This window comes from Nematocida displodere (genome assembly GCF_001642395.1).
Source record: "Nematocida displodere strain JUm2807 chromosome Unknown 8, whole genome shotgun sequence".
NCBI lineage: Eukaryota > Fungi > Microsporidia > Nematocida > Nematocida displodere.
In genome coordinates this window covers 39,193-63,625 of record NW_027138135.1, presented here as the reverse complement: position 1 = coordinate 63,625, position 24,433 = coordinate 39,193, and the positions used below count along the sequence as shown (strand labels likewise).

Genomic DNA, 24,433 nt, shown 5'->3' with positions numbered 1-24,433 from the left:
TCTGGGTCCGTGTTCGGGTCTGGGGCCGTGTTCGGGTCTGGGGCCGTAACTGGGACCGTGTCTGATAAAATAAAATTTTTCACCTCCCACCCAGCCAGCAATGCTTGACCGAAAACTTAGAAGAGAGCGACGAGAGTGGCTAGACACAATAAAAAGCGAGGAGAGAAGAATAGAGGCACGAAAAAGAAGAGAGCAGCTCTACAACTCGTACGAAAGAGATGTGGTTGTGCCTAAAGAGATAAGACACGACATTGAAGAGGGGAAGCTAACTGCAGAAGAAGCCTTGAAGGATGTAATATACGCACACGAGACAGAGGAGAGACAGGACGAGTTTTCCAACACACACGAGCCTAAGCCGGTCATAACAACCTCGAGGTCTCCGTCAGGCCCATTGGTTAAGTTTGCTAAGACACTGAAGCACATCCTTCCCAACGCAGAGAAGATTAACCGAGGAAAGCACGGGATAAAAGACTTGGTTAAGCTAGCAATTGAGAACGGGCACACCGATCTGATTATGGTGAACGAGCACAAAGGTGTGCCGGCGTCGGTGGTTATTTCCCACCTACCGCACGGACCAACAACCTACTTTAGTTTACACCACGTCTCAGCAGAGGGAAGCGAATGTCTCAGCACAAGCGTCCCTGCGATTGTTTTTGACAACTTTACCACCCCCCTTGGGCTGCGCCTGAAAAGAATTCTTTCGTCCCTTTTCCCACCACTTACCCCGAGAGAGAAGCCCAAGAAAATCATTGGCTTTGTGAATCGGGACGATAGCATCCTGTTCAAGCAGTACAAAACAACGTTCCTTGGGGGAAAGGTGGAGCTAGAAAGTCTTGCGCCCTCATTTACCATGAAGCTTTATGAAATACGCGCAGGCACTCTTGATATGTCCTATGCCGACAAAGAGTTTGTCTTTAGGCCGTACTTGAACACTGCCAGAAAGAAGCTGTACTTGGGCGAGGACCTGCAAATGGACTAGTGCTGGGTAGACACGGCACACCACCGCGGCCCCATAAATAAACTAACCCATACCCCACAGTGCCCCGACCCACAGTGCCCCGAACATATCACACCCCCGACCCATACCCAGATCACAAACACAGATCGACCCCACAGTGCCCCGATCAATAGCCATCAGCTGTCATTTGGCAAGATATAAATAGACAAGATAAACCGACATTATGGCACACGAAGAGAGAAACACCAAGAAGAAGACAATTGGAATGGCTCTAGTAGCTGTTCTGCTTCTGATTGCGATTGTTCCAGTGATTATTAAACTGGTGTTCTCAAAAACACCTACCAAGAAAGTGAGACTCACCCCGAAATCAAAATCTACCTCTCGGGATGCATCCAAAGCAAAAGCTGCATCTCCTCCTAACAGCACCGCGAACAGCACCGCGAACAGCACCGCGAACAGCACTGCAAAGAGTGGGTCAAGCTCCAAAGTCGCAGGTGATGCAGCCATTGCCTCGGAGATAAGAAACTGGAACGCAGTGGTCACTGGGCGGTACAAAGACAAACTCCCCAGGCCAGACGTCATCATTCTAAGATCTTTAGCACCATTCATCTCTATCTGGTGCAGCCTAATCACTAACAAATCACTCTCCAAGAAAGAAGGAGGCTCTTCTTCAAAAGCAAGTAAGGAGTCTCTGGCTAAATTTACCAAAGATTTTGAAAAAATGGACACAGTCTTATCTCTCCTAATAAGGAAAACCAGTAACATTGCCAAATGGAACGATGAAGAACACGTCGTCCACAAAGTGCAGGACCTTATTGCCAGCTACAAAAAAACAGCCGAAGAAAACAACACTAATCCAGAAATTCCTGAGAGAATACTTGCCCTCTGCCTGGCCCAGAGGTTTGGCCAGGCCGTGCACACAGTCAGCTCCTCCCCGAAACAAATCACCAAATACCTTTCAACAATGAAAAAAGAGACACTGGCCATCTTCATCCACCAGCAAACGTGCCTCCTCCCCAGAGAAGAGGCCAAAGAAGCCGAACAACTCCCGCTAACCTACCCGATAAGCCCCTCTGAAAAGTGGAGACTGGTCCACATCTCCACCTCCCAGCTGGTTGACTCTAAAACCTCTGCCCCCCTAGCCAGCCAAGTACCGCCCACCCAGGGCAGCATAGCAGACATAAAGACCTGGGTCTACCTCAAAGACCTCAAAAGGTTTAAAAAGTATCCAACCACCGAGTACCTAACGCCAGACCTCACCCCCAAAGACCACGCCCACTGGCAGGTGCTTATCTACAAGAAAGCACCCCGAAAGACCAAGAAGTAGGTTTTCGAGGTTTCGGGTTTTTCGGGGTTTCGGTTTTTCGAGACTTTCGAGACTTTCGAGACCTTGGACCATAAGAATAAAATATGAATATTTCTTTTGTTTACTCATTCAATGGAAATAGAAACTATTCTCCTCAACCAGTACAGGTCAATACCCATCGTCAGCAGAACCATCTTCACATTTTCTATCTGCTTAACTATTCTCGCGTATTTAGAGTTTATTAGCCCTTACATGCTCATATACTCCTGGGCCCACATGAAAAGACTGGAGGTCTGGAGAGCCGTCACCACCTTCTTCTACTGGGGCCAGGCTTCTCTTGACGTTATTGTCCACCAAATCTTCATGCTTAAGTACTCGGTTATGCTTGAAGAGTCTTGCACAGACCCGTCAGACTTTCTTTACATGATCCTTGTGGGAATGGGCATTATTTTCGGGTTTGCCAATGGCCTGGGGATGACTAAGCTGTCAAGCGCCCTGTCTACGTACATTATTTATATATGGAGCAAAAAGAACCCGCTCATTATGGTGCAGTACATGGGAATGCTTAACATCCCGGCCTACTACATCCCGTGGATGATGTTCCTCTTTTCTTTTGCCGTGGAAAGAAAGCTGCCACAGAGCGACCTCGTTGGCATACTTGCAGGGCACACCTACTTCTACTTCAAGAATATTTACGTTAAAACCAGCCAAAAAGATCCACTGGGCACGCCAAAGTTCCTCAAAGCACTGTTTTCAAGCCCTCGTGGTACAGTGCCCCTAGACGCCCAGACAAGACAGCCCCGGAGGGGAGTGGTCACCATGGCAGATCTGAACGGCGGCACCGAGTAAATAAAAATCCTTTGAAATTCGAATTTTCATGTCCAAGCGCAAGCACGCTATTTCCGACGACAGCGAGGAAGAAACCTTTAAAGTAAGCAAGTTTGTCGATGTGGAAGCATCTGAAGAAGATAACGAGGAAGAAGATGAGAGCTTGGGAGACTTTATTAACGAAATAGTCGAAGAGGCAGAGTCGGAGGAGGCGTCAGAAGTGCCGGAGTCAGAGGAGGCGTCAGAGGAGGCGTCCACCCCGAGGGGCAAGAAAAAGCCCGAAGAGCCCGAAGAGTTTGCACGGCTCTCCAAAGAAATAGAGCAAAGGTACAAAACAGCCTACCAGCAAACAGAAATGGAAGAGGTGCCGCAGCAGATGCTTCTGCCCACCGACAGAAGCCCGCGGCTCTGGCTGGTTCGGTGCTCGCCCAAAAAAGAAAAACAGATCGTTTTAGCCGTTATGCGCCGCTTCATAACCTCCGAACACACAGAAAACCCGGTGCAGATATCCGGGGTCCTTACCAACGAGGGCGTTAAGGGATACATCTACGTTGAGGCGTTCCAGAAGCAGCAGGTCCTCCAGGCCATTGACGGGGTGGCGGGGGCGTTTAAGTCCAACATTACCCAGGTCCCCTCCAAGGAAATGACCGAGGTGCTCTTCATCCCCGAGATGGACCCCGTTCTCTACCGGACAGGAAACTTCATCAGAGTCACCAGGGGCAAGTATGCGGGGGACATCGCCCAAATTGAGGGCCCAACGCCTGAGAAGGGGATGGTCACGCTGAAGATCGTTCCCCGGATTCTTGGCGACGAAAAGCAGAAGCTCTTCTCACCGGACGACCACCACCCCAGCGAGATATACCGCATCTCCCGGGCCGCCTACGTTTTCAAGAAAGAGACCTACCGCGGAGGCTACCTGGAAAAAGACGTTCCAACCGCCCACCTCTCCCCAACGCCCCCCGCGAGCCTGGAGGAGAAGAAGTGGTTCACTGAAGCCCCAAGCCAGGAAACAGCCCACGTCTCCAAGGGAGAGTTTGTTGAAATTACATCGGGGGGCCTGAAAGGGGCCACGGGAACGGTGGCTGGGACCGAAGGGGACCAGGTCCTGATCAAGATTGGAGAAAAGAAGGTCCGCGTCTCTTTTGCCGAGATAAAGAAGCGGTACTCCGTTGGAGACGAAGTCTTTGTGATCTCGGGACGCAAAAGAGGCAAGAGCGGGTTTATTATCGGCATAGACCACGAAACGGTCCGCATTGGCGCCTCGGGGTTCTCAGAGGAGATAGAGGTTAAGGCCGATGAAATCAGACTCGGCGCCCACACAGAAGCCTCCGCCTCCGCGCCCGAGCGCCGAGGAGCCATCCGCCCCCGCAGAGACCCGATCACCGACAGAGAAGGAGTCATCACAGCAGGAAGGTACAAAGGAAAGAGGGGAACGGTCAAAGACGCCAAAGGGGACACGCTTCGCGTGCAGCTAAGCACCAACCTTGAATGCGTCCGGGTGGAGAGGGAGTTCTTTGAGGTGCAAAGCCAGCCTACCAAATACGGCCAAGGTCCGAGGTCGCCGATTGCAGAATACTCGGTTAAGAGAGGCGAGACCACCCCAGTACAGGAAGAGGGTGGAAGCACGCCTATTTCCTACGCCGGGCAGGGAGGGGCTGTCCCGTACCCTGCACTGGACAGTGATGACTCGGGTGGATCGGCTGAATATTTTTCTTAAATCTGAAATATTTGTTGTCCTAGAAGAGAATGCTGCAACAAACCAACTCAGCCAAGAGAATCATGAAGGAGCTGAAAGACATAAAGGGGGGGTCGGAGAAGGATAAAACCCGGACTGAAGGCGAGCAAATTTTGGTAATGGCGCCTATAGATGATTCAGACATCTACACCTGGAGGGGCAAAATCTGTCCGCCGCTTGGAAGCAACTACCACGGAGGGTCCTTCTACCTGGACATTAAGTTCCCAACGGACTACCCCTTCAAGCCGCCAAAGATTCGGTTCATCACCCGAATCTACCACCCGAACATCAACACCAATGGAACGATCTGTTTGGACATTCTAAATGAGAAGTGGTCGCCAGCGCTTACCATATCCAAGGTTATGATGTCTATTTGCAGCTGGTTGGATGAGCCCAACCCAGACGACCCCCTTGTCCCAGATATTGCATCCGTTTGCAAGATAGAGCCTGCCAGGTACAAGGAAAAGTGCATGGAGTGGACCTTGAAGTACGCCATGGACCGAACCAACGACATTGAGGAGTGGAAGAAGGTTGAGTTATAAAGCCACAAATCAGCAGCCGCCGGCCGCGAGGAGGGGGTAAATAAAAGGATGTTAATTTCTTTGTTTTGTATGGGTCCAGATGAGTTGTTCAAGGAGCCCTGGGCGGTTGAGGGGATAAGCAGTGGGGCGAGTGAAGGACTCGTGGGCAGGGCAGAAGAGACCTGGAGACGGGTGCAAAGGGAAGGGGTCTCCCTGGAGAAGGCCCAGGATGCCTTGGAGCAGGCCGTGGACGTGCTTGGAGAGGTGCTGGGCCAGATGGAGGGGGCGCGGGAGGACGTTCTGGAGATCGAGCACTCCACCGCCGAAAAAGAGGCTGAAATTGCCAACAAGCAGGCGGCACTGAAGGTGCTTAACGAGCTGATTGAGCAGCTTGTGGTCCCGGAGGAGGCGCTGTCGGTCCTAGCTGAGCCGTGGCTGGAAAGCCTGAAAGAGGTGCCCAAAATCGAAGAGGCGCTTAAAAAAGTGAAAGGCGTCCTAGGCATTGACAACCAGTACCTGCTTAAGGTCCCTGCCGTTCACGAGGGCCAGGGCAAGGCGCAAAGAGCGCTAAGCGCTTTTTCCTCGGCTGCACGGAAGTACCTGATTGGCCTGACCAAGAAAAAGAAGAGGGACGCCCCGAATGCCCCAACCATCCACGCACTGTTTAGCAGGTACACGACCATCATTGAGTATCTTACGGAAGAGGGGGAGGCGGGCGAGGTGGTTGGGTTGTACATTGAGTCACAGTCGGGCGAGTACCAGACCAAGATAGCCCAGGAAACGGAAAAAGTCGTTAATCTCTTCAAAAAAAGCAAAGAAAAAAGACAGGATGCGAACAAGCCGCTATCAGAAAAAGTAGACAAGTCGTTCACCGCGCTTCTGCAGCTTCTCCACTCCCAAATGCTCAACGAAGCTTTCTTCCTGATCGACGTCCTTGGGCTGGAAAGGCCGGAGCAGGGCCGAGTGCTTGGGCGCGTCTTCAAGCAGGCGGGAGAAACGCTAACCCAGGCCCTTCCCTCCCTCTACAAAGCTGGGTGGCCCATTTCCGTGCTCAATCTCCAGGCCGAGGGAAGTATTTGGAGCCAGGAGTATTTGCTGGTTGACGACAACCCCGAAAACACCGCCAACCCCGACAACACCGAAAAACTAGCTGAACAGAAGGCCCTAGCCAAAACACAAATGGAAACTGTATCGGGCTTAGTAAAAAAACAGCTTTCAGAACTAACCCGAACCTATTTGTCAGGGATAAAGAAAACGATTGCCAAGGAGTACGCGAAGGAGGGGGCGCTTGACCTGGACAAGGTCTACTTTGACATTGTAGACACATGCACGGTCCGAGAGATAAACACCGAAGTGGCCCAGTTTAACATCCAATACTCAGGGAAAATCCAGAGCACCAAAGAAAGAGTCTTTTTTATGGCCAAGCGGGCCTGTGTCCTTGGGGCGATGCACACAGACTTTATCGAGCGAAAAGAGTTCTTTGACATTGGGGTTGGGAAGGTCATTGAAGAAGAAATGGAAAAAGTCTCCAAAGAGCTCCTCTACCTTGCAGAAGCCAAAGTCTTTGAGAAAGAGAAGCTTTCAAGCATCATCAAACGAGCCAGGGAGCTAATGGACGTTTTAATGAAGGTGGATGGGGTTCTAGGCTTTAAGATCCAGATGGATTTCAAAGACATGGTTCTTACCAAAGCAAACTTCCACCAAAAGAACGAAATAGCCAAAGCACTCACCACCAACGCCTCAGACTAGTGTTCCGCGGTGCCTGGCTCCGAAAGCCTCGAAAACCCGACAACCCGAAAACCCGAAACCCCGAAGACCTCGAAAAACCCGAAACCCCGACAACCCGAAAACCCAAAACCCAAAACCCCGAAGACCTCGAAAAACCCGAAACCTCGAAACCTCGAAACAAGCCTGGTGGCCTTGTAGGCCAGTCCCAGGGCATTTATTGAATTTCTTTTTCTTTGTGGATGGCTATACTGGGCACGGCTATAAAGAGTGTCCTCAGGATTAGGCCACCACATGGAGATGGAAGACTCAAAGTTACAGGGAATACCGTTGCAGTTGAAAAGAACACAACAGAAGAACTGATGTTTAACTTTGACGTGTGCCACGGAGTAAGGTGCACGCAAGAAGAGATCTTTAAAGAGGTTGAGCCCTTTCTTGACAACATCGCTCGGGGGATAAACACCACTGTTATGGCCTACGGAGCCACCAGCTCGGGAAAGACCTACACCATGTGCGGAACAGATGAAAAGCCAGGGCTGATTTGGAACCTGGCCACAGCCCTGTTTGGCAAGTACTATGACACGCTCTCAACGCTTTTTAAGATCCAGATATCAATGAGTTACATGGAAATCTACAACGAAAAAGTCTACGACCTTCTTTCAGCCAAAACAGTTCCTCTGTCAGTGTGGGACGACTCCAACGGCCGGGTGGTGGTGCAGGGCCTCCAGGAAGAAGAGCTGGAAACGATGGAGCAGTTTGTTGCGATGTTCAGGAAAGGGGGGCAGAAGAGAAAGTTTGCTAAGACACTACTGAACACCGAGAGCAGCCGAAGCCATGCAATGGTTACGCTGTTTGTTACCATGTCAACAGAGTGCTCAGCCGTACGAACCAAGATAAACCTGGTTGACCTGGCAGGTAGCGAGTGCAACAAGCAGACGGGAAACGAGGGGAAGCGAATGGTAGAAAGCGCGAGCATCAACCGAAGTCTTTTTGTGCTGAATAAGGTGATAGACAGTTTGGGCCGCGGAGAGAGCCGGGTGCCCTACCGAGACAGCAAACTAACCCGGCTGCTTCAAGACTCACTAGGCGGGGACAGTGACTGTGTTCTTATTGTAAACATTACGGGAACAGCCTCAGCCGACACCCTTAGCACCCTTTCCTTTGCCGGGAAGAGCAGAAAGGTCCGTTTGAAGACCCCGGAAGAAAAGATAAAAGCAGCTACGGGGTGGCAACCTCTGGGACCAAGCACGTCCCGAGCTAACCCCCAAAGCTCCCGAAACACCTCCCAACCACTGCTACCGCAACGAGCACAGGTAGCAGGACAGCCAAACCACAGAGCCTTCCTGCACCCGTCCATTTACAAGGACCCTAGGGGTGGTAACCCGAACGGTACCAAGGCCAGGGACGGTGTCGGTAACAGGGACGGTGTCGATAACAGGGACAAAGAAAACAGTGCCCAAACCCAAACCCAAACCCGGACCCAGCCAGACCCAGGCCCACAACCCAAGCCTAGGGTCAAGCCACAACCCCGGAAGTACACCAAAAGAGCCATTGTTTCCATTCTGAACAGCGGAGACTTCCTGAAAATCAAGTCTCTCCCGATGATAGGCGATAGAAGGGCTGAAAAAATAGTTAAGCACACAAGAATGGCTGTAATAACGGAAATCCAAGATCTTCTGGCCGCAGGCATTCCACACAAAGTAGTTTCAGACATTTCAGCAGCTGTCGTAGAATAAACAGATCGTTATGCATGTGGATGTGGGCTGGCGGGCCCGTACGGGACATTGTGCAGGTTGACAAAGCGTTTATTTTCAGGCTATCCTCTTTGAAAGCCGCTGTTGCCAGAGGTTATCTTTTTCGGGTTCACAAAGGAGAAGTCTTCCTTTCCCGGTTTCTTGGTGGTATATCCGGAATCAAACAATAAGGACTTCTCAAAGGGCTGAGTAAAAGAGAAGTTGTCTCCAACGATGCTCTCCATGAACGAAGAGTCATCAGAGAAGAAGTCAAGCTCATTAAAGTTGTAAGTTGAAGGGGCCTCTTTCTTAGCAGGCTGGATGAACTGCTGGATGTGCGAGGTATAGGTGGGCATGCTTGAGGAGTGCATGGGGGACGGGTTGGGTAAGTGAGAGTCTTTGAAAAGATCTATCGTAATGGCATTAGTTGGCGGGTGCTCTACCGGGAGGGGACTCTTCTGCGGTGCCGGAAAGACTTTCCTTTCCTCGGCCTTTGTGTCGCGAATGTATGTTTTTAAGCTCCTCTTGGGAGGCACAACAAAAGGCTGGGGCCTGGGCACGCCAGGCACCCCGCACATGTACTTGCTGTAGGTGTAAAGGTTTGTTTCTCTGCGAAGGTCTCTTTCAAGGGCGTCGCAGAAAAGAGCGTCGTGGGGGACCGAGTACCAAAAAAAGACCTTTTGCTTCTTCTGGGTGCGAATGCACCCGTTCTTGTAAAGAAACTCGAGAAAGTCGGAGCGAGGAGATTCAAGGATGGCGTCAATGCCTGGCTTAAGGTTCCGCAGGTCAGAGAACACCCCTTCTTCGAACTTTTTGTGGCTGGCAATGTGTCTGCCGGCGTTCTGAAACCTCCAGACAAGAATCTTCACAATGTCCGTGCCTGTAATATAGAAGTGCATGTTCCAAAGGATACAGTGGATGTAATCACCGTTTTTTAGCTGGTACTTCCTAATTCGCTCTCCTTCTCTGAAGTCCTTTGGAGAGTTGGCCAGAAAATGAAACAGATCCTTGTCCCCTTGCTCTCCCAACTGGGTATAGTTCATGAGTCAACAAGCTCTCTTCTCTTTATACACCCCGCCCCGAAACAGTTTCATAGAGACCGTTTCGCAGAACAGCAAATAAATAAAGAGGCGCCAGATCGGGGCCCGGGGGGCGTCCTTTTAATCAGGACTCTTTTTTTGCGTGATGCGCGGGAAAAAAGTAAAGAAGACAGGGCGCACCGAGAAGAGCGCTCAAACACCGAACACGGCCGATGCAATCGTTGGGTGCTTGGGCAGTGGGAGCGACTGCCGCATCTTCCAGCGCAAAGGGTCTTTCAGGAGCACCGAGCACAGCGAGCTTATTTCTTCAGTTCTTGCGGAGCTAAGCGAAACAGGCGAGGGGTGGGCGCGAGACGAGTCCTCGGCCTCAGAGATCGTGGTGCCTTCCGAGCCCATTAGGTCAGAGAGCAGGCACGTGGTGCTAACACAGTGGGCGATCAAGCTTGTCCGGGGAGAGGACGGAGTCTTTGGCTTGGTGGTTCTTGGGATCATCAAGGAGACGGACAACATAGCCCAAAGCTCGTTCATCAACAAAAGACTGTCCTCACACTGTGTAATGAGCAAAAGCACGACGTACACGCTCGAGGGACAGTTTGACAACACCTTTACGCCATACCCCGGGTTTAGGCCTGAGGCATTGCAAAGGTTTAAAGACGGCTTCCCAGCCAAGTGGTCGTTTATTATCAACACAGAGATATCCCAGATCACAGGCACCCCGTCGAGTCCCACGAATCTTACGAACCCACAGCCGCCCAAAGCTCAAAGCAACCCGAACCCGAACCCGAACCCACAGCCGCCCAAGGCCCAAACTAGCCCGAACAAAGAGAACCTACCTAAGACCAAGGCACAGACCAAGGCACGGGGCAGGCGATAGTATGGTTGGTTGGGTCTGGGGCTGGGTCTGGGAGTCGGGGACCGTGGTTGGTTGGGTCTGGGAGTCGGGGAAGTTGACTGGGGCTGGGACTGGGGGTCGGGGACTGTAAGATCATTAAATGTGCTGGGCAGTTCCTAGATAGTCGTCATTGATGGTGCCAATACCAAAGATCTTGGCTGGCTCTATTTTTACACCAATGATTCTTAAGCGGAGAAGACTGCCCTTGACAATGGTTGGTCCACCGTCATTTGGAAGAATGCTTGAGTCGTCTCCAGCATCAGTGAACTGTCCGGGTATCTGATACATTGAAACAAAGATAGAGAATGGACCAACAAAGGCAAACACTCCCATTTTGTTGATCTCGTGAACGACAGCATCTACAACCTCTCCCTTCTGTGGGAACAAAGACAGAGCTGAGTACTCAGCCAGGAAAGTGGCACTCCCCGTGGTAACATCGACCTCGGCGGGGGAGAGAGAGTCAATTGAAATAAGACTAATAACATAGCCCGATTCAGCCGTGCACTTCCCTTCTACCTCGTTTACAAGTCTTTTTCTCACCACGTCCTCAACCCTTCGTCCTAGAAACTTTGGTTCTAGAACGACCCGTTCCTTCATTTTCCGCACGTAAAACATGGGATACGGGTTAGAGAATAATAAAAGAGGAGAAAAGAGAAAAAAGAACGGGCGCAGGAGAGCCCCGTCCCAGGGGCATACAAATGCATTTGCCAAGAAAGCTGAAAAATTTTCAGATGTTTGAAGAGAGCAGCCAGTTGACTAAGAAAGCGAGAGAAAGAGCCGGAGCACCAGAGCACTTTAGAAAGCAGCACCCAACGCCAGACGACACAAAAGCACCGACACCAAAAAAAGAACCAACCGACATCATTGCTGATGCGTTCAATCCCATTGAGTGCACGCCGTGGAAGGTAAAGAATCTAATCGACCAGATAGAGGAAGACCACCCGTCACACAAAAGCACCGAGTACGTCATTAATTCAAAGATAGGCATTTTGCCGCCGATTGGAAAAGGCCTTCCAGATAGAAACAAGGCGCGGTACATGTCGCTTGGACAGGGCGCGGCCGAGGGGCTGGCAGTTCCAGCAGCGCCCACAGAAACCAAAAAGCAGCAGTTCTTTGAGGAGATGCACGTCTTTGCCAGGAAAAGAGGCATCTCAGTCACGACAACCAATATAATTTGTGCTATCTCTAAGGACCAGGAGGGAAGTAGATTCATTCAGAAGAAACTCGATGCAGCCAGTGCCGAGGAGATAGAGCAAACCTTCCAGGAGATAAAGAAAAGCTTAAGCGAGCTGATTACCGATCTATTCGGAAACTATGTTGTTCAAAAACTTTTAGAGATAGGAACGGGCGAGCAAAGAAAAGAAATTCTAGCAACGATGGAAAGCAACATCATTACTCTGGCGCTGCACATGTACGGATGCCGGGTGGTGCAAAAAGCCCTTGAGTGTAAAGACATCAACAAGCGGATCGTTGAAAAGCTGAAAGGGCACGTGATAGAGCTTGTCTGTGACCAGAACGGCAACCATGTCATTCAGAAGTGCGTGGAGTGTGTAGACTCAAAGTTTGTGATCAAAGAGTTTGAGGCCGATGCAGTTAACCTGAGCAGGCACCGGTACGGGTGCAGGGTTATTCAGCGCATCTTTGAAAACAGCAAAGGATGCTCAGAGGCCATTGACACAATCATCAACAACGCCAAAACGCTTGTTGAGGACCAGTACGGGAACTACGTCATCCAGCACATCCTAGAGAAGGGCACAGATGCCCACAAGAAGAAAATCATTGCAGACCTCGCAGACAAGGTGGCTGAGCACAGCACCCACAAGTTTGCTTCCAATGTCATGGAGAAGTGTGTGGTCTGTGGTACGCCAGAGAACAGGAAGTACATGCTTGGGCAGCTTCTTAAAGCCAAAGCAGAAACAGGAGGCACCCTTGTTTCCATTTCTTGCGATAAGTTTGGGAACTACGTTGTACAGAGGATGCTAGATGTTCTAACGGGTAAGGAAAAAGAAACTCTTGTCCAGTACCTGAAGAACAACCTCCCAGAGCTTAAAAAGAGCACCTACGCCAAATGCATCATTTCAAAGCTGGCAGTAAATGAGAACTAACCCGAACTCCCGAACCAACTCGAACACCGAACACACCCGAACTCCCGAACTCCTGAACACTAAGTATGTGCTCGGGCCTCTGTGTTCGGTGTTCGGTGTTCGGGTTTTGGTGTTCGGGTTTTGGTGTTCGGTGTTCGGTGTTCGGTGTGTTCGGTGTTCGGTGTTCGGTGTGTTCGGTGTTCGGGTACCTGTCTGAGTGCCAGCCCAGGTGCCAGCACAAGACACAGCCCAGGTGCCAACACTACCTTGTTAATAAATAAAACGATGACCGTACGTGCTGTCTCCGAACCCGAACTAGCCCATTAAACCTAAAGGGAGGACAACCTCCAGAGAATTATTCGCTTAGAGACACTGAAGTATGCACCCGACAGAGCATAGAACCGATAAAAGGCAGTATCCCCCCGCAATGCATCCTCCGCGTGCTTCTAGGCAACGTAAGTTGCGAGAACAGAAATAATTTTATTAAATACACGATCCCTAGGCCGGGTGCTTCTTTCCTTTCTTGCGAGCCTGTGGAGCCCCTGGCTTTTTAAGAGTGTATCCCTCGGGAATCGTTGGGATTGGAAGGTCTTCGGGGTTTGGGGAGGCGTTGAAGGAGGGGCCTGCAAATCTTTTTTTATTTGGATGCGTCTCTTCTCTTCTGTCTTCCATGGCTGGTGCTTTCTTTTTATTTTTTTTATTCTCCTCCACCCAGGGTAAATGACAGTCGTTGAAGAGAAGCAAGCAGTAATGCAGCAGAGAGACGATGCCGACCGAAGAAAAAACCAGAAAGTTTACAAGTTCCAGGGAGTCAGAAAACACTTGGACGTTCTCAAAGAGTGCAACACCCAAATGAAAAACATCCAGGAGAAGATAGCTCAAATGACTGAAAGATTCAACGTTCGGATCGAAGAGTTCAGAAAGAGCACGGGGCAGAAAGAGCTGTTCGATGCCCAGGCAGAGATCCAGCAAGCAATCAACACTCTCCAGAAAGAGAAAGACCTGCTCACCACCGACCTGAAGAAGTCGGGAGCAGAGCTCAAAACACTCTCACAGTCAGTAGGCGAGGAAAAGAAAAAGCTCAACATGAAAAGTGCCACCGAGCTCAGGAACAAGCTACAGGCAATTGACAGCCGCATCCGAGAGAAGCCTCTAAGCTCAAAGGAGGAAAAAGAAATCAGCGCGGAGAAGAACCGGATTATCAAGCTTCTGTCCATGCAGGACATCTTCAAAGAGAAGGACGAGAAAATCAAGGACATGGAAGAGAAGAAGAGGGTCAAGGAAACAGAGCTTACCGTCAAGAAGCAAGAGCTGGAGGTTCAGAGGAATAAGCTTAACGACGTAACGGCCAAAATAGGTAAGATAAAGAAAATCATCTACCCAGAAGACGTTAAAAAGCTCCAGGAGATCAAAGCCACCCTCATCCAAGAGAAGAACACCGTTCTTGCCCGCAAGAACAGCGAGCTAGAGGTTATGGAGGAGAAGGCCAAGGAGTACGAGCTTAAGTCCGTGGAGATTGAAAAGGCAAGAAAGCAGAAGGATGCACTCGTTGAGCAGGAGGTGGTCATTGCAGAGCTTATCAAAAGCAAGGAGGAGGAAGAAGGCAAACTGTCTGCCAACCCCTGCGAGCAGCTCAAGAGCCTGAAAACGGCCCTGAGCAGCCAGGAGGCCCTCCACGCCAGGAGCCCCAAGGCTGTCCTCAGCCTGCCCATGCCCGTGGTTGGGCAGCTGGCCCAGTTTGCCATTGCCATCCCAAAGAAAATAGCGGACATAACTGCAGCCAAGGCCCAGATTGATGCAATTGCCGCTAACGAGGAGAAGAGGTTTGAGCAGAGAAGGCAGACCATAGTTCAGGCCGTGTCAACACTGAGCGAGCAAATACGCAGCGAGAAGAAAAAGCTTGATGCTATGCCCCGCCCCGTCTTCCCCCGTCTGTTTGAGCAGAACTAAGACCGAGTCAGGCGGCAGACTGGCGCCTTTGGGCCAGCTTGCAAATGAGTCAATAAATGGGTTATGGTGTGTGGGTCAGGGTCGGTGCCAGGGTCAGGATGGCAAGTGATGGTAAGTTTTTTATTCAGGTAACTGGTAGGTGGCCAGGTCCAGGTCCAGGTCTCAGGTAACTGGTTGGTGGTGGTTAGTGGTTAGTGGTGGTTAGTGGTGGTTAGTGGTAGGTGGCCAGGCATAGGTAGGTGGCCAAGCATGTGGTTAATATCTGAGGTGCTGAGCATTTGCATGTTCCGGGCTAGGACGGCTTTGAAGGCTTTGGTGGAAATGGGAAACTCTGCAAGCTTGAAAAGTATCTGCGTTTGCTGGTCTATCTCCGAAGGCTTCCCTGTGATGTAGGTGTAATGCCCTACCTCCACCAGCGCCGATGCAACGTGGAAAAGCACTGAAAACCCGTGCATAAAGAAGAGGTCAAGCACCTCCGCATACAAAGAAGGCGATAGCCTTGAAAAAAGAGTCAGGTACCACCCGGCTGCATAGTCGTGCGAGTTGTTGCCAATGCGCTGGATGCTCTTCCTGATGCTTTCTGGGAGGGTAAGGTTTAATACGCGGCCGTGGACGCTAAGTACCCGGGCAACCAGAGAGAGCTGCTTGTCAAAAAGACTCTCTATCTGGTTGACCTGAATCGTCCGGCAGAGGATAGCGAAAGACTCCTCTGCCGGAAAAAACTGCAAAAGAAAGGCGGCATAGTACGAGAGGCCCTGGCAGTACTCAATGGTGGTGTTGTAACGAGCAAAGGCTACAAGCACCTCTTTCAGCTCCTTCTTTCTCTGCGTTGGGTTGTAGTCTCTTGTTTCGCTATCTAAGCCTCCCCCCATCGATACCTTAACCTCGTTGACTGAGCGATCAATATCAACCAGGATGTTCTGCAGTGCCTCGGGGGGTATCTCTGCGGTCTTGAGAAGGTGGAAGTTGTCTTCCATGGGAACAAGCATAAGCTTCTTCCACGCGAGTGCCTTTCCGCTAGAGCTTTCTTTCATTTGGTAAACAGAGGCGAGGTTTCATATAAAGTCTTAGCTGCAAATTTTTTACATGGCTGACACAAGAGAAACATTCCCGGACTACAAGATAAAAAACCTAGAACTCGCAGACCTGGGAGAAGAAGCTCTGCTTTTTGCCAGGAATGAAATGCCTGGAATGCAAACGCTCGAAAAAAGACACCAGGCCTCAAAACCCCTCAAAGGCGCTAGAATCGCTGGGAGTCTCCACATGACGGTCCAAACGGCCGTTATGATTGAGGTCCTGGTGTCTATGGGCGCCGAGGTCGCTTGGTGCTCGTCAAACATTCTCAGCACCGAGGACAAGGCTGCTGCTGCCCTGGTTAAAAAAGGTCTTTCCATCTACGCCTGGAAGGGCGAAACGACCGAAGAGTACTTCTGGTGCCTGAACGCCGTGCTCAACAAGTGGCCCGAAGGCCCCAACCTGATCATCGACGACGGCGGAGATCTCACCACCCTTCTCCACACCACCTACCCCGAACTGATCCCAAAGATCAAGGGACAGACGGAGCAAACAACCACCGGAACCCACATTCTCCAGGGATACCTGAAAAAGAACACCCTGAAAATACCTGCCATATGCATCAACGAGAGCGTCATGAAAAGCAAGTTTGACAACATCTACGGGTGCAGAGAGTCTCTGATTGACGGCATTAAGCGGGCAACTGACGCCATGATTGCTGGGAAGAGAGTGCACATCTGTGGACACGGAGACGTCGGCAAAGGATGCGCCCAGGCCATGGCCAAAATGGGCGCAATCGTAACAGTCTCGGAGATCGACCCTATTTGCGCCATGCAGGCCGTGATGGAGGGGTACCGAGTCTGCCGCGTCGACCAGGTCAGGAAAGAGGTTGATATTTGGGTGACAGCGACGGGAAACCGAGACATTCTGACCGAGGAAGACTTTGTGGAGATGAAGGACCTAGCCATTCTCGCTAACATCGGACACTTTGACATTGAAATAGACGCCGCCTGGATCTACGCCAACGCAGTCAAGGTCGTCTCCATGGGAAACAACGCCGAAAGAATCGTTCTGCCCAGTGGCCGCTCACTGGTGCTTCTGGCAGAGGGAAGACTCTCCAACCTTGGCTGCGCCACAGGACACTCAAGCTTTGTTATGAGCACCAGCTTTAGCTGTCAGGTTCTGGCTGTTTTGAGGCTCTGGCAAGACTTTGAGGCTTCAGCCGCGCCAAGGGGCGCCATTCTTTTCCTGAGCAAACAGGAGGACGAGGACGTGGCCCGGATGCACCTTGAGGGCCTTGGCCACACAATCACCCCGCTCTCAGAGTCTCAGGTCGCCTATCTCGGCCTCCCAGCCGCTGGACCATACAAAAGCAACGAGTACCGCTACTAGGCTACTGGCCAGTTTGCCAGTGATTGCGCCAGAGCTGATGGCTCCATAGATGGTCTAGACCATGCCAACCCGCACACGCCACCAATAAACACCGCCTGAACACCAAACAGCCCACAGTTTCCATCGAACTGCGCCCATCAAATAACTATATTTCTGCTTTTTTTTATTTGTTGATAAACCCGTTCATATGGACGACCAGAGTAAACAGCTAAGCGAAATGGAAAACACGGGAGACGAGCTAGAGGATCTTCACCCAGAGCCTCAGATAAAGGGGCCCTGGACAAGAGAAGAAGACGAAAAGCTCCGCATTCTTGTTAAAGCATTTGGACCTAAACGATGGACCTACATTGCCAAAAAACTAGGGGGCAGAGTGGGCAAGCAGTGCAGGGAGAGGTGGCACAATCACCTGGACCCGCACATTATCAAAACACCGTTTACTCCCGAAGAGGACAGGCTTATCATTTCCCTCCACAACCGATACGGGAACAAGTGGTCAGACATAGCCAAGCACTTACCAGGACGCACAGATAATGCCATCAAAAATCATTGGAACAGCAGCATGCAAAAGAAGCACGGCAGGCACCTGCGCTCAAACAGCATTTCAGGAGACTTTGGCATCCCAATGCGCCCAGCGCTAGCACACGCCCACCGACACTTTGCCCAGGAGGACGGCGCCAACGATGCAGAGGGTCTTACCTGGCACAGGCGAAGGACTTCCTCCCTCTGTGTCCAGTCCCTTTCTAATGACCATCTTTTCAACGCACTGGCTAACTCAGCATACAACGAACTGCAAAAAACCAAACAGATGTATTATAGCGATGGCTACGACCCGAAACAAAGGTGGAACATTCCTCTTCAAACGATAAAGAACCCCCGCACAGAGAAGAAAGAAAGAAGCACCCCGAGCGACGAGGATGGTATGACTGGTCTTGTTATGCTCTCACTCGGAGAGAAGTAGGAATAAATGCTTTTGTACTTTGTTTTTTTAATGAATATGAACATCAGAAAATTATTTGAGGACATTCAGCGGAAAGACAGTTTTAACGCTTTTTGGAGCTATCCAGAAGAAAAAAACCTCTCAACGCTTTCAGAGAAGCTTTCAAGCATTAAATCGCCCAAGGAGCTGCGTTTCTTGGTCGCTCAGATATGCGCCCTGGTTTTCGAAAGAAACGAGGAAGGCAGTTTTCTTTACACAGAGGCACAGAATCTCCTGAAATATGCTGAGGCCACCATAGACAAAGCCATGGCCACAGCCAGCATTGCAGGCACGTACATAGACATCTCACACCCCAGCCCAACCCAGGACACAGATAAGTTCCTTACCTGGGAAACTGCCGTCACCACCAAGCTCTGTGAAAGGTACCGAGACAGTCTCACCACCTTCACTGCCGCCCTTGATGTTCATGAGGTTCAGGAACACGTTAAGATGGTTTTATTCGGGTAGGGTTCGGGTCTGGGGTTGGTCCTGGGGTTGGTCCTGGTCCTGGGTAGACAGCAGAGAAGAATAAACCATCTGTTCGGTGTTGCAACGTGTTGTAAGGTGTTGTAAGGTACGGTACGGGGGCCACGGCACGGTACAATGCCCCAGGCACGGTACGGCACAGGGCACAACCCGAACACTAACCCGGACTAAGATTGGGGCGGGGTGGTGGGCGAGGTGGTGGGCGAGGCGGTAGAGGCGGTGGAGGTGGTGGAGGAAGCGGGCATGGGCGTGAGGTTGAGCGAACTTCCAGGTGTGAAGGTAACGGGAGCAGCAGCTTGGGCGCTGGCTGAAACAGTGCAGACATCAAAAGACCCCGAAGAAATAACGGCTGGATTGTTAACGGCGTTTTGGAAGGCTGCTAGGCCGAGAGAGAGAAGCTCCTCGCTGGAAAGGGAAAGAAGCCGGTCGCCCTGGGCATCCAAAACCGTTCTGGCAGATTGGGCCCGGGCACCAATACAGCTTCCAGTGCACGGAATCGACTCTCCAGTCGGTAGAATTTCAACCAAGGTTACCTCCCCCTTTTCCACGCCAACCATAACGACTGACGCCCCCATAGCTCGGTTGCCGTAACGCATTACCTCAAGACCGCAAATAAACTGAGTGTCCCGGATAAGGTGCGCTATTGGCAGAACGGTGCCTGTGCGGTGCTTTTCCTCCTGGAGCTTATGCTTGATTTCCTCCCCAAACCTTTCTCCGTCGTTGGTGATGCCTGCATAGCTGTAGACCAGGCTGGTGTCAAGCTGCTTTATCTTTGACTTGCCATCGGTGAACTTGTCGTTCTTTCCGGTGCGCTGGGCAATGATAATACCTGTTTCTTTGTTCCTTAAAGCAACACAGACACCTCCGTGCTCCGTCGATCTAAAGATGCTTTCAATGGGAAGAACCTTCCCCTCGGGCGTAAAGACACAGAAGTAGTTGTACCTTTCATTACTCGACATGGCAAACAAAAAAACAAATGTATTAAGCTTCGCTAAACTAAACTTTGAAACGGGCTATTTAATATTTCAGCAATATTTAAGAAAATGCAAGCAGAGGGGGGAGATAGAAAAACGACGGAAAAAGAAGATCTTCAAAGCGTTCGTGTACTGCAGAGAAACCTCGTTTACGCCGTTGGAATTCCAGTAGAGTTTGCGCGAGAAGAGTTTCTTCGCTCAAAGAGACTGTTTGGCGGCTTTGGCGAAATAGTTAAAGTGGTGCTCAGCAAAAGGAAAGACGCTAAGTTTGAAAGATCCTCAGAGGGGATGTACAGCGCATACATTACCTACCACCGAGAAGACTGTGCCACTGACGCAATAAAAGAAATGGACGGATGCAAGCTTGGGGAGAAAGTAGTTAAGTGCACCTTTGGAACGACCAAATACTGCTCTTTTTTTCTCCGCGGCATCAAATGCAGCAACGAAGGATGCCTCTACCTCCACGAAAAAGGAAAAGAGGAAGACTCCTTCTCCAGGGACCAAATGTCCGTCCTGAAAACCAAGATAGAAAAGATCATCGATACCAAACACCCCGAAGAAGAAGTCGTTGAAATAAGAGAAATAGAAAACATTGAAGGACTAACAGCACTTTTCCTTTTCAAGCCGGCCCAGGAGTCCAGGCAGAAACACTACGAGAACTGCCATTTCAACCCGTTCTATCGAAGAATAACCGAAGACGGGTACGAGCCAAAGACCAAGAGTATATGCGCAGAGGTGGGCCAATAAATAGAAAATTAGACAGCTGTTTGTTTACATGCGCCAGTGGACACACGAGGTATACGCAGGCAAGAAAACTTTGGGAGATATTGACCTGGAAGGGCGCCGAGTCTTTCTTCGGGTTGACTACAACGCCCCCATCCAGGACGGCACAGTTACAGATAGCACCAAGCTCAGAAGAACCCTGCCAACGATTAAGTTTCTCATTAAGCGCGGCGTCCAGAGCATTGTTATTGGAACACACCTGGGGAGGCCTGAAGAGGACGAGGACCCTGTGAACAGCCCCTCCTCTGGGGGCGTGCAGGTGGTCTTGGAGGAGCTGAACAGGCTTCTTCAGTCGGCAGACGAAAAGGCCGTTTTTGAGTTTGCCTTTATGTCCAAGGACGAGGGCGCCCAGAGGGGCCGCTGGACCATGGTGCAGAATCTAAGAACCCTAAAGGTTGAAAGGAACAAGAAGGACGTGGCAAGCAGGGAGCTGTTTGACGCCTTTGTGAAAAACAACTGCGACGTTATGGTCAGTGACGGTTTTGGCGTTCTGCACCGCAAAGACTACTCGGTGGTCGGCCTGCCTCTGGAAAAAGTGGCCGGGCTTCTGGTTGACTCCGAGGTCCAGGGCCTGAGCCTGCTCCTTGGCGAGGCTGCGCCCCCCGAAGAACTCTCCCCCCTGGACACCGACCCCACCACCCTGAAAAGGTTCACGGAAAACGCCCGAACACCCGACGCCTTCAAAACAGACCCGAAAAAGCCGATTGACCTGCTAATCATTGGGGGGTGCAAGCTAGCCGATAAAATAGGCCTGGTAAAGAGCCTGGCCGGTGTGGCGTCCAACATTTTCCTTGGGGGCCTTCTGTCCACGCCGTTTGACACTGGGGAGGTGGAGCACACCTCAGAGATAATGGAGAGCGCTGCCCGGCACGGAGCAAACATCTTCCTCAGCGCCGACTACCTCCTGGAAAGCGGGGAAACGATTCTCCCGCACAAAGTAACCCCCCAGCTGGTGCAAAGCATCAGAGACATAGGCCCGAGCACAGAAGATCTTTTAAATACTGTTATAAGCAAAAGCAAACGGATTTTCTGGAATGGAACCCTGGGACTGGCCGAGCAAAAAAAGTTTGCCCACGGAACGGAAACGGCCCTGAAAATCATTGAAACGCGAAGAAGGTTTCTCTCGCGCACGGGCACCCCGGGAATGATGGCTGCGGGCGGGGGGGACACCTCGTCGTACATCCACCTCCACAACTACGCCCCCTCTTTTGACCTGATTTTCACGGGCGGAGGAGCGACCCTGGAAGCGCTTGAAGGAAAAGTGCTTCCGGGCATAGAAGCCCTGGCAGATCGCATCTAGGCGCGGGGTGGGCTGGTTCGTTGGTCTTCTTGTTTTCCGATCTTTTTCAAACTATGTCTGTCTCCTCAGTGGGTGGCTTTGAAACAGAGAAAGCGCCTGCTTTAAATACGCTGGACCCTGAAGGGGCATGAAACCCTGGATAAGTGCAGCAATAGGACTTGCCATCTGTCTCTTTGTCTTGTGGCCCCTCTTCCTCGGCCGCGGGGAGAAGCGCAAGTCTCTGGCCCAGGCGGGCAAAAAGCACGGCCGCAAAATGGTTGGATGCATACCCATCTACAAGGGCCAGGTCTACCTGGTGAGCGGAAGAAGAACCAAAAAGCTTATTCTCCCAAAAGGCGGAGTCGACCACCAGGAGGAGCCCTTCTATGCCGCCGGAAAAGAAGCCCTTGAAGAAGCGGGAGTCATTGGGGAAATAGACCGCGAGCCGGCACTAACAGAGTCGGGGATTGACTGGTACATCCTCGACGTTAAAAAGGTGCTCAACGACTGGAAAGAGCGCCACGAGCGCATCAGACAGCTAATGACCCTGGAAGACGCCCTGCTTCACTCCGAGGTCAGAGCCCTAACCAAAATCGTTCTCAAAGCAGCCTCGCTCTCCAAGGCCAACACCGACAACAAGCGCCTCTACGTCCCAGGCCTTGTACTTGAACCAAAGGAGTAGTGTACCGCCACATGCCGCAACATGCCGGGACCAAGCAAAACAGTAGGCTATTTATTGCATAGCTTAGTGGCCCAGCACCTGAACAGACAGCACTACTAAACACAAACCATCCTTGACGTGGCCTACTCTTCTTTCTTGATCTTATCCTCTTTAGCTGGAACGGGTGCGGCTTTGGGTTTTTCGGTCTTTTCGGACTGTTCCTTTGCAGCGGTGGAAGCCTCTGCACTGCCTCCAAACTCAAACATAATGTTCTTGGAGAATGGTCGGAGCATAGACCTGCCTCTAATGTACTCAATGTGTATTGGCGAGAAAAGAATGTTTTTGAGTGGGTTAAAGATATGCATAAGAATGGCCTGGGGCGACTTAGTAATTAGATGCATTGCAGTGTATGCCAGTGTTGACGTAAGTATCTTGGACATGTGCACGTCAATTACCTCGGTGTCGTACTGAACCATGGTCATTTCTACCTCCTCCACCTCTTCTTCTCCTTCTTTCTTGCTCTCCTCTGAGGCTTCGCGGCGAATGGTGATGTAGTCTCCGGCATCTACCTTTATTTTTGTTTGGACGTTGTGGAGAATCGCCTGCCTCCTGATCCAGTAGGCAATGGCATAGTCAAGGACCACCGTAAGGAAGAACAAAAACCGGTACTCTGTGAGGTGGGCGTTAAGGAAGTCGTTGATGGCTGCATTGCGTTTCTTACCAATTAAGTGCGTAAGAATTAGTGGAAGGAGCCAAAAGATCCCTTCTGCTGCTTTGTATGTAAGTTGCATTACCCGAAAAAAATATTTTCACTTTAAAAGCGCATTTATTAGGCTTAGGCTGATAGAGCAGCTTTGTTAGCTACTTCTCCAAGGTAGGAGAGGCCCGTGGCTGTGAGCTTCCTTCCACCGTTCGGGATTTGGGAGACAAACTTAAGACCCTCGAGGGACTGGAGGATCCTTCTGACCAGACTCTTTGATCCGGAGACTACATGCGAGGGTTTGTGGCCGTTGTTCTTGGCTCCTCCGTAGACGCGTGCGAACCACATTGTTCCAAAGCCGTGTCTGCTCTTCTCTGGGTTGGTAAGCTCTTCTATGTATAGCTTCCTAAGGATAGAGGCTGTTCTGACAAAGTACCAGTTTTCTTCTTCGGGTGCTATTTGTCTTCCGTGTCCTGTTTTGATGTGTGCTGTGTCTGCGGGAGGGGTTATTTTCTTCTCGTCTTCTAGCGCTTTTGAAAGAGTGGCTATGAACTTTGCTGGGCAGATCTCTTCTATTTTCATCTGGGGCGTAAAATAAAAAAAAATAAGTGTCTTCGGTCAGTGAGCCAGTCGGTAGATGTTCGTGCGCCCAAAAGGGGTTTGGTGGTTTCGGGGAGGCAGTGGCGGGGGAATGGTCTCTGGGCGGGCCTGGGGCAAATTGGAGCGTTGTGAGGATCTGGGTTGGGGCGTGGTTGGGTGTACAGGTTGGTTGGCGTAAATGGGTCCAGGGAGTGGTTTCGGGTGCTTGGTGGGGGCGTGGGCGAGGCTAGGCATGGGTCCTGGTACGGGGGCGGGCAGGGACTGGGGACGACTGGTACTGTCTCTGAGGGCGGCCGTGGAGATTGGCCGAGCTCTGAGACCCTCTGGGGGATGGGGTAGGTGCCGAGGCGCAGAGCCTGCCATGGGCGAGGTGCTTGGGTTGGGTGCTTCGGGACAGAGGTCAGGTTCGGAGTGGGAAAGCAAATGCTCCATCGACGCTGTTAAACTACCCGTTAACTCGGTGCTCTTTTTCAGCTTTTTCTTTAGGCGCCGCTTTCTAAGGGACTTCCTGGCCCAGGAGCAGACGCCTATCCCGTAATAGACGGCCTGTGCGGCCGCCCCCGTGGCAGCTGCAGCTCCTGCCACGGCTGCTGGGGTAACTACGTCCAGAATGACGTCGATGGGAATGGGAAGTATCCTAGAGGCGGTTATGGTTGAAAACCTTTGAGCTTTGGTTGTGGTAAGGGTGAGGTATGACAGGACAATGGTGGCAGCAAGCATGAGGAGGCCTGTGCCGGTTAAGGTTCTTCTCTTTGGGTTTATCTGTATATCTGTCATGGGCGAAAATTTTTATTGA

At 51.2% G+C, this 24,433-nt stretch overlaps 24 protein-coding genes across 24 annotated transcripts; 16 read left to right on the top strand and 8 right to left on the bottom strand.

Annotated features, from left to right (window-relative positions):
* Positions 1-100: 100 nt before the first annotated feature.
* Positions 101-979, top strand: NEDG_01815 (U3 small nucleolar ribonucleoprotein IMP4; the record flags this gene model as incomplete). Its single annotated transcript, XM_067689233.1, has 1 exon — positions 101-979. One exon carries the CDS (start codon positions 101-103, stop codon positions 977-979), a length of 879 nt encoding a protein of 292 aa, XP_067545033.1.
* Positions 980-1,181: 202 nt separating this feature from the next.
* Positions 1,182-2,285, top strand: NEDG_01814 (uncharacterized protein; the record flags this gene model as incomplete). The annotated part of the gene is made up of 1 exon (XM_067689232.1): positions 1,182-2,285. One exon carries the CDS (start codon positions 1,182-1,184, stop codon positions 2,283-2,285), a length of 1,104 nt encoding a protein of 367 aa, XP_067545032.1.
* A 111-nt stretch (positions 2,286-2,396) lies between these two features.
* NEDG_01813 (Derlin-2/3) lies at positions 2,397-3,113 on the top strand (the record flags this gene model as incomplete). The annotated part of the gene is made up of 1 exon (XM_067689231.1): positions 2,397-3,113. The coding sequence occupies one exon, from the start codon at positions 2,397-2,399 to the stop codon at positions 3,111-3,113; it is 717 nt and encodes a 238-aa protein (XP_067545031.1).
* A 28-nt stretch (positions 3,114-3,141) lies between these two features.
* Positions 3,142-4,809, top strand: NEDG_01812 (transcription elongation factor SPT5; the record flags this gene model as incomplete). Its single annotated transcript, XM_067689230.1, has 1 exon — positions 3,142-4,809. One exon carries the CDS (start codon positions 3,142-3,144, stop codon positions 4,807-4,809), a length of 1,668 nt encoding a protein of 555 aa, XP_067545030.1.
* Positions 4,810-4,838: 29 nt separating this feature from the next.
* Positions 4,839-5,369, top strand: NEDG_01811 (ubiquitin-conjugating enzyme E2 D/E; the record flags this gene model as incomplete). Its single annotated transcript, XM_067689229.1, has 1 exon — positions 4,839-5,369. The coding sequence occupies one exon, from the start codon at positions 4,839-4,841 to the stop codon at positions 5,367-5,369; it is 531 nt and encodes a 176-aa protein (XP_067545029.1).
* Positions 5,370-5,438: 69 nt separating this feature from the next.
* On the top strand, positions 5,439-7,097 carry NEDG_01810 (uncharacterized protein; the record flags this gene model as incomplete). Its single annotated transcript, XM_067689228.1, has 1 exon — positions 5,439-7,097. The coding sequence occupies one exon, from the start codon at positions 5,439-5,441 to the stop codon at positions 7,095-7,097; it is 1,659 nt and encodes a 552-aa protein (XP_067545028.1).
* Positions 7,098-7,315: 218 nt separating this feature from the next.
* NEDG_01809 (kinesin family member 22) lies at positions 7,316-8,809 on the top strand (the record flags this gene model as incomplete). Its single annotated transcript, XM_067689227.1, has 1 exon — positions 7,316-8,809. One exon carries the CDS (start codon positions 7,316-7,318, stop codon positions 8,807-8,809), a length of 1,494 nt encoding a protein of 497 aa, XP_067545027.1.
* Positions 8,810-8,889: 80 nt separating this feature from the next.
* Positions 8,890-9,849, bottom strand: NEDG_01808 (transcription factor STE12; the record flags this gene model as incomplete). The annotated part of the gene is made up of 1 exon (XM_067689226.1): positions 8,890-9,849. One exon carries the CDS (start codon positions 9,847-9,849, stop codon positions 8,890-8,892), a length of 960 nt encoding a protein of 319 aa, XP_067545026.1.
* Positions 9,850-9,991: 142 nt separating this feature from the next.
* NEDG_01807 (uncharacterized protein) lies at positions 9,992-10,720 on the top strand (the record flags this gene model as incomplete). Its single annotated transcript, XM_067689225.1, has 1 exon — positions 9,992-10,720. One exon carries the CDS (start codon positions 9,992-9,994, stop codon positions 10,718-10,720), a length of 729 nt encoding a protein of 242 aa, XP_067545025.1.
* Positions 10,721-10,834: 114 nt separating this feature from the next.
* On the bottom strand, positions 10,835-11,353 carry NEDG_01806 (DNA-directed RNA polymerase II subunit RPB7; the record flags this gene model as incomplete). Its single annotated transcript, XM_067689224.1, has 1 exon — positions 10,835-11,353. One exon carries the CDS (start codon positions 11,351-11,353, stop codon positions 10,835-10,837), a length of 519 nt encoding a protein of 172 aa, XP_067545024.1.
* A 116-nt stretch (positions 11,354-11,469) lies between these two features.
* On the top strand, positions 11,470-12,843 carry NEDG_01805 (pumilio RNA-binding family; the record flags this gene model as incomplete). Its single annotated transcript, XM_067689223.1, has 1 exon — positions 11,470-12,843. The coding sequence occupies one exon, from the start codon at positions 11,470-11,472 to the stop codon at positions 12,841-12,843; it is 1,374 nt and encodes a 457-aa protein (XP_067545023.1).
* A 477-nt stretch (positions 12,844-13,320) lies between these two features.
* On the bottom strand, positions 13,321-13,494 carry NEDG_01804 (uncharacterized protein; the record flags this gene model as incomplete). The annotated part of the gene is made up of 1 exon (XM_067689222.1): positions 13,321-13,494. One exon carries the CDS (start codon positions 13,492-13,494, stop codon positions 13,321-13,323), a length of 174 nt encoding a protein of 57 aa, XP_067545022.1.
* A 48-nt stretch (positions 13,495-13,542) lies between these two features.
* NEDG_01803 (uncharacterized protein) lies at positions 13,543-14,772 on the top strand (the record flags this gene model as incomplete). The annotated part of the gene is made up of 1 exon (XM_067689221.1): positions 13,543-14,772. One exon carries the CDS (start codon positions 13,543-13,545, stop codon positions 14,770-14,772), a length of 1,230 nt encoding a protein of 409 aa, XP_067545021.1.
* A 191-nt stretch (positions 14,773-14,963) lies between these two features.
* NEDG_01802 (uncharacterized protein) lies at positions 14,964-15,806 on the bottom strand (the record flags this gene model as incomplete). The annotated part of the gene is made up of 1 exon (XM_067689220.1): positions 14,964-15,806. One exon carries the CDS (start codon positions 15,804-15,806, stop codon positions 14,964-14,966), a length of 843 nt encoding a protein of 280 aa, XP_067545020.1.
* Positions 15,807-15,858: 52 nt separating this feature from the next.
* On the top strand, positions 15,859-17,178 carry NEDG_01801 (adenosylhomocysteinase; the record flags this gene model as incomplete). The annotated part of the gene is made up of 1 exon (XM_067689219.1): positions 15,859-17,178. One exon carries the CDS (start codon positions 15,859-15,861, stop codon positions 17,176-17,178), a length of 1,320 nt encoding a protein of 439 aa, XP_067545019.1.
* Positions 17,179-17,365: 187 nt separating this feature from the next.
* On the top strand, positions 17,366-18,136 carry NEDG_01800 (myb proto-oncogene protein; the record flags this gene model as incomplete). The annotated part of the gene is made up of 1 exon (XM_067689218.1): positions 17,366-18,136. The coding sequence occupies one exon, from the start codon at positions 17,366-17,368 to the stop codon at positions 18,134-18,136; it is 771 nt and encodes a 256-aa protein (XP_067545018.1).
* A 36-nt stretch (positions 18,137-18,172) lies between these two features.
* NEDG_01799 (uncharacterized protein) lies at positions 18,173-18,622 on the top strand (the record flags this gene model as incomplete). The annotated part of the gene is made up of 1 exon (XM_067689217.1): positions 18,173-18,622. One exon carries the CDS (start codon positions 18,173-18,175, stop codon positions 18,620-18,622), a length of 450 nt encoding a protein of 149 aa, XP_067545017.1.
* A 185-nt stretch (positions 18,623-18,807) lies between these two features.
* On the bottom strand, positions 18,808-19,599 carry NEDG_01798 (2S proteasome subunit alpha 6; the record flags this gene model as incomplete). The annotated part of the gene is made up of 1 exon (XM_067689216.1): positions 18,808-19,599. One exon carries the CDS (start codon positions 19,597-19,599, stop codon positions 18,808-18,810), a length of 792 nt encoding a protein of 263 aa, XP_067545016.1.
* An 84-nt stretch (positions 19,600-19,683) lies between these two features.
* NEDG_01797 (CCR4-NOT transcription complex subunit 4) lies at positions 19,684-20,361 on the top strand (the record flags this gene model as incomplete). The annotated part of the gene is made up of 1 exon (XM_067689215.1): positions 19,684-20,361. One exon carries the CDS (start codon positions 19,684-19,686, stop codon positions 20,359-20,361), a length of 678 nt encoding a protein of 225 aa, XP_067545015.1.
* Positions 20,362-20,389: 28 nt separating this feature from the next.
* NEDG_01796 (phosphoglycerate kinase) lies at positions 20,390-21,697 on the top strand (the record flags this gene model as incomplete). Its single annotated transcript, XM_067689214.1, has 1 exon — positions 20,390-21,697. One exon carries the CDS (start codon positions 20,390-20,392, stop codon positions 21,695-21,697), a length of 1,308 nt encoding a protein of 435 aa, XP_067545014.1.
* Positions 21,698-21,824: 127 nt separating this feature from the next.
* On the top strand, positions 21,825-22,358 carry NEDG_01795 (diphosphoinositol-polyphosphate diphosphatase; the record flags this gene model as incomplete). The annotated part of the gene is made up of 1 exon (XM_067689213.1): positions 21,825-22,358. The coding sequence occupies one exon, from the start codon at positions 21,825-21,827 to the stop codon at positions 22,356-22,358; it is 534 nt and encodes a 177-aa protein (XP_067545013.1).
* A 122-nt stretch (positions 22,359-22,480) lies between these two features.
* On the bottom strand, positions 22,481-23,128 carry NEDG_01794 (uncharacterized protein; the record flags this gene model as incomplete). The annotated part of the gene is made up of 1 exon (XM_067689212.1): positions 22,481-23,128. The coding sequence occupies one exon, from the start codon at positions 23,126-23,128 to the stop codon at positions 22,481-22,483; it is 648 nt and encodes a 215-aa protein (XP_067545012.1).
* A 44-nt stretch (positions 23,129-23,172) lies between these two features.
* On the bottom strand, positions 23,173-23,619 carry NEDG_01793 (40S ribosomal protein eS19; the record flags this gene model as incomplete). Its single annotated transcript, XM_067689211.1, has 1 exon — positions 23,173-23,619. One exon carries the CDS (start codon positions 23,617-23,619, stop codon positions 23,173-23,175), a length of 447 nt encoding a protein of 148 aa, XP_067545011.1.
* A 36-nt stretch (positions 23,620-23,655) lies between these two features.
* Positions 23,656-24,414, bottom strand: NEDG_01792 (uncharacterized protein; the record flags this gene model as incomplete). Its single annotated transcript, XM_067689210.1, has 1 exon — positions 23,656-24,414. The coding sequence occupies one exon, from the start codon at positions 24,412-24,414 to the stop codon at positions 23,656-23,658; it is 759 nt and encodes a 252-aa protein (XP_067545010.1).
* Positions 24,415-24,433: the final 19 nt, after the last annotated feature.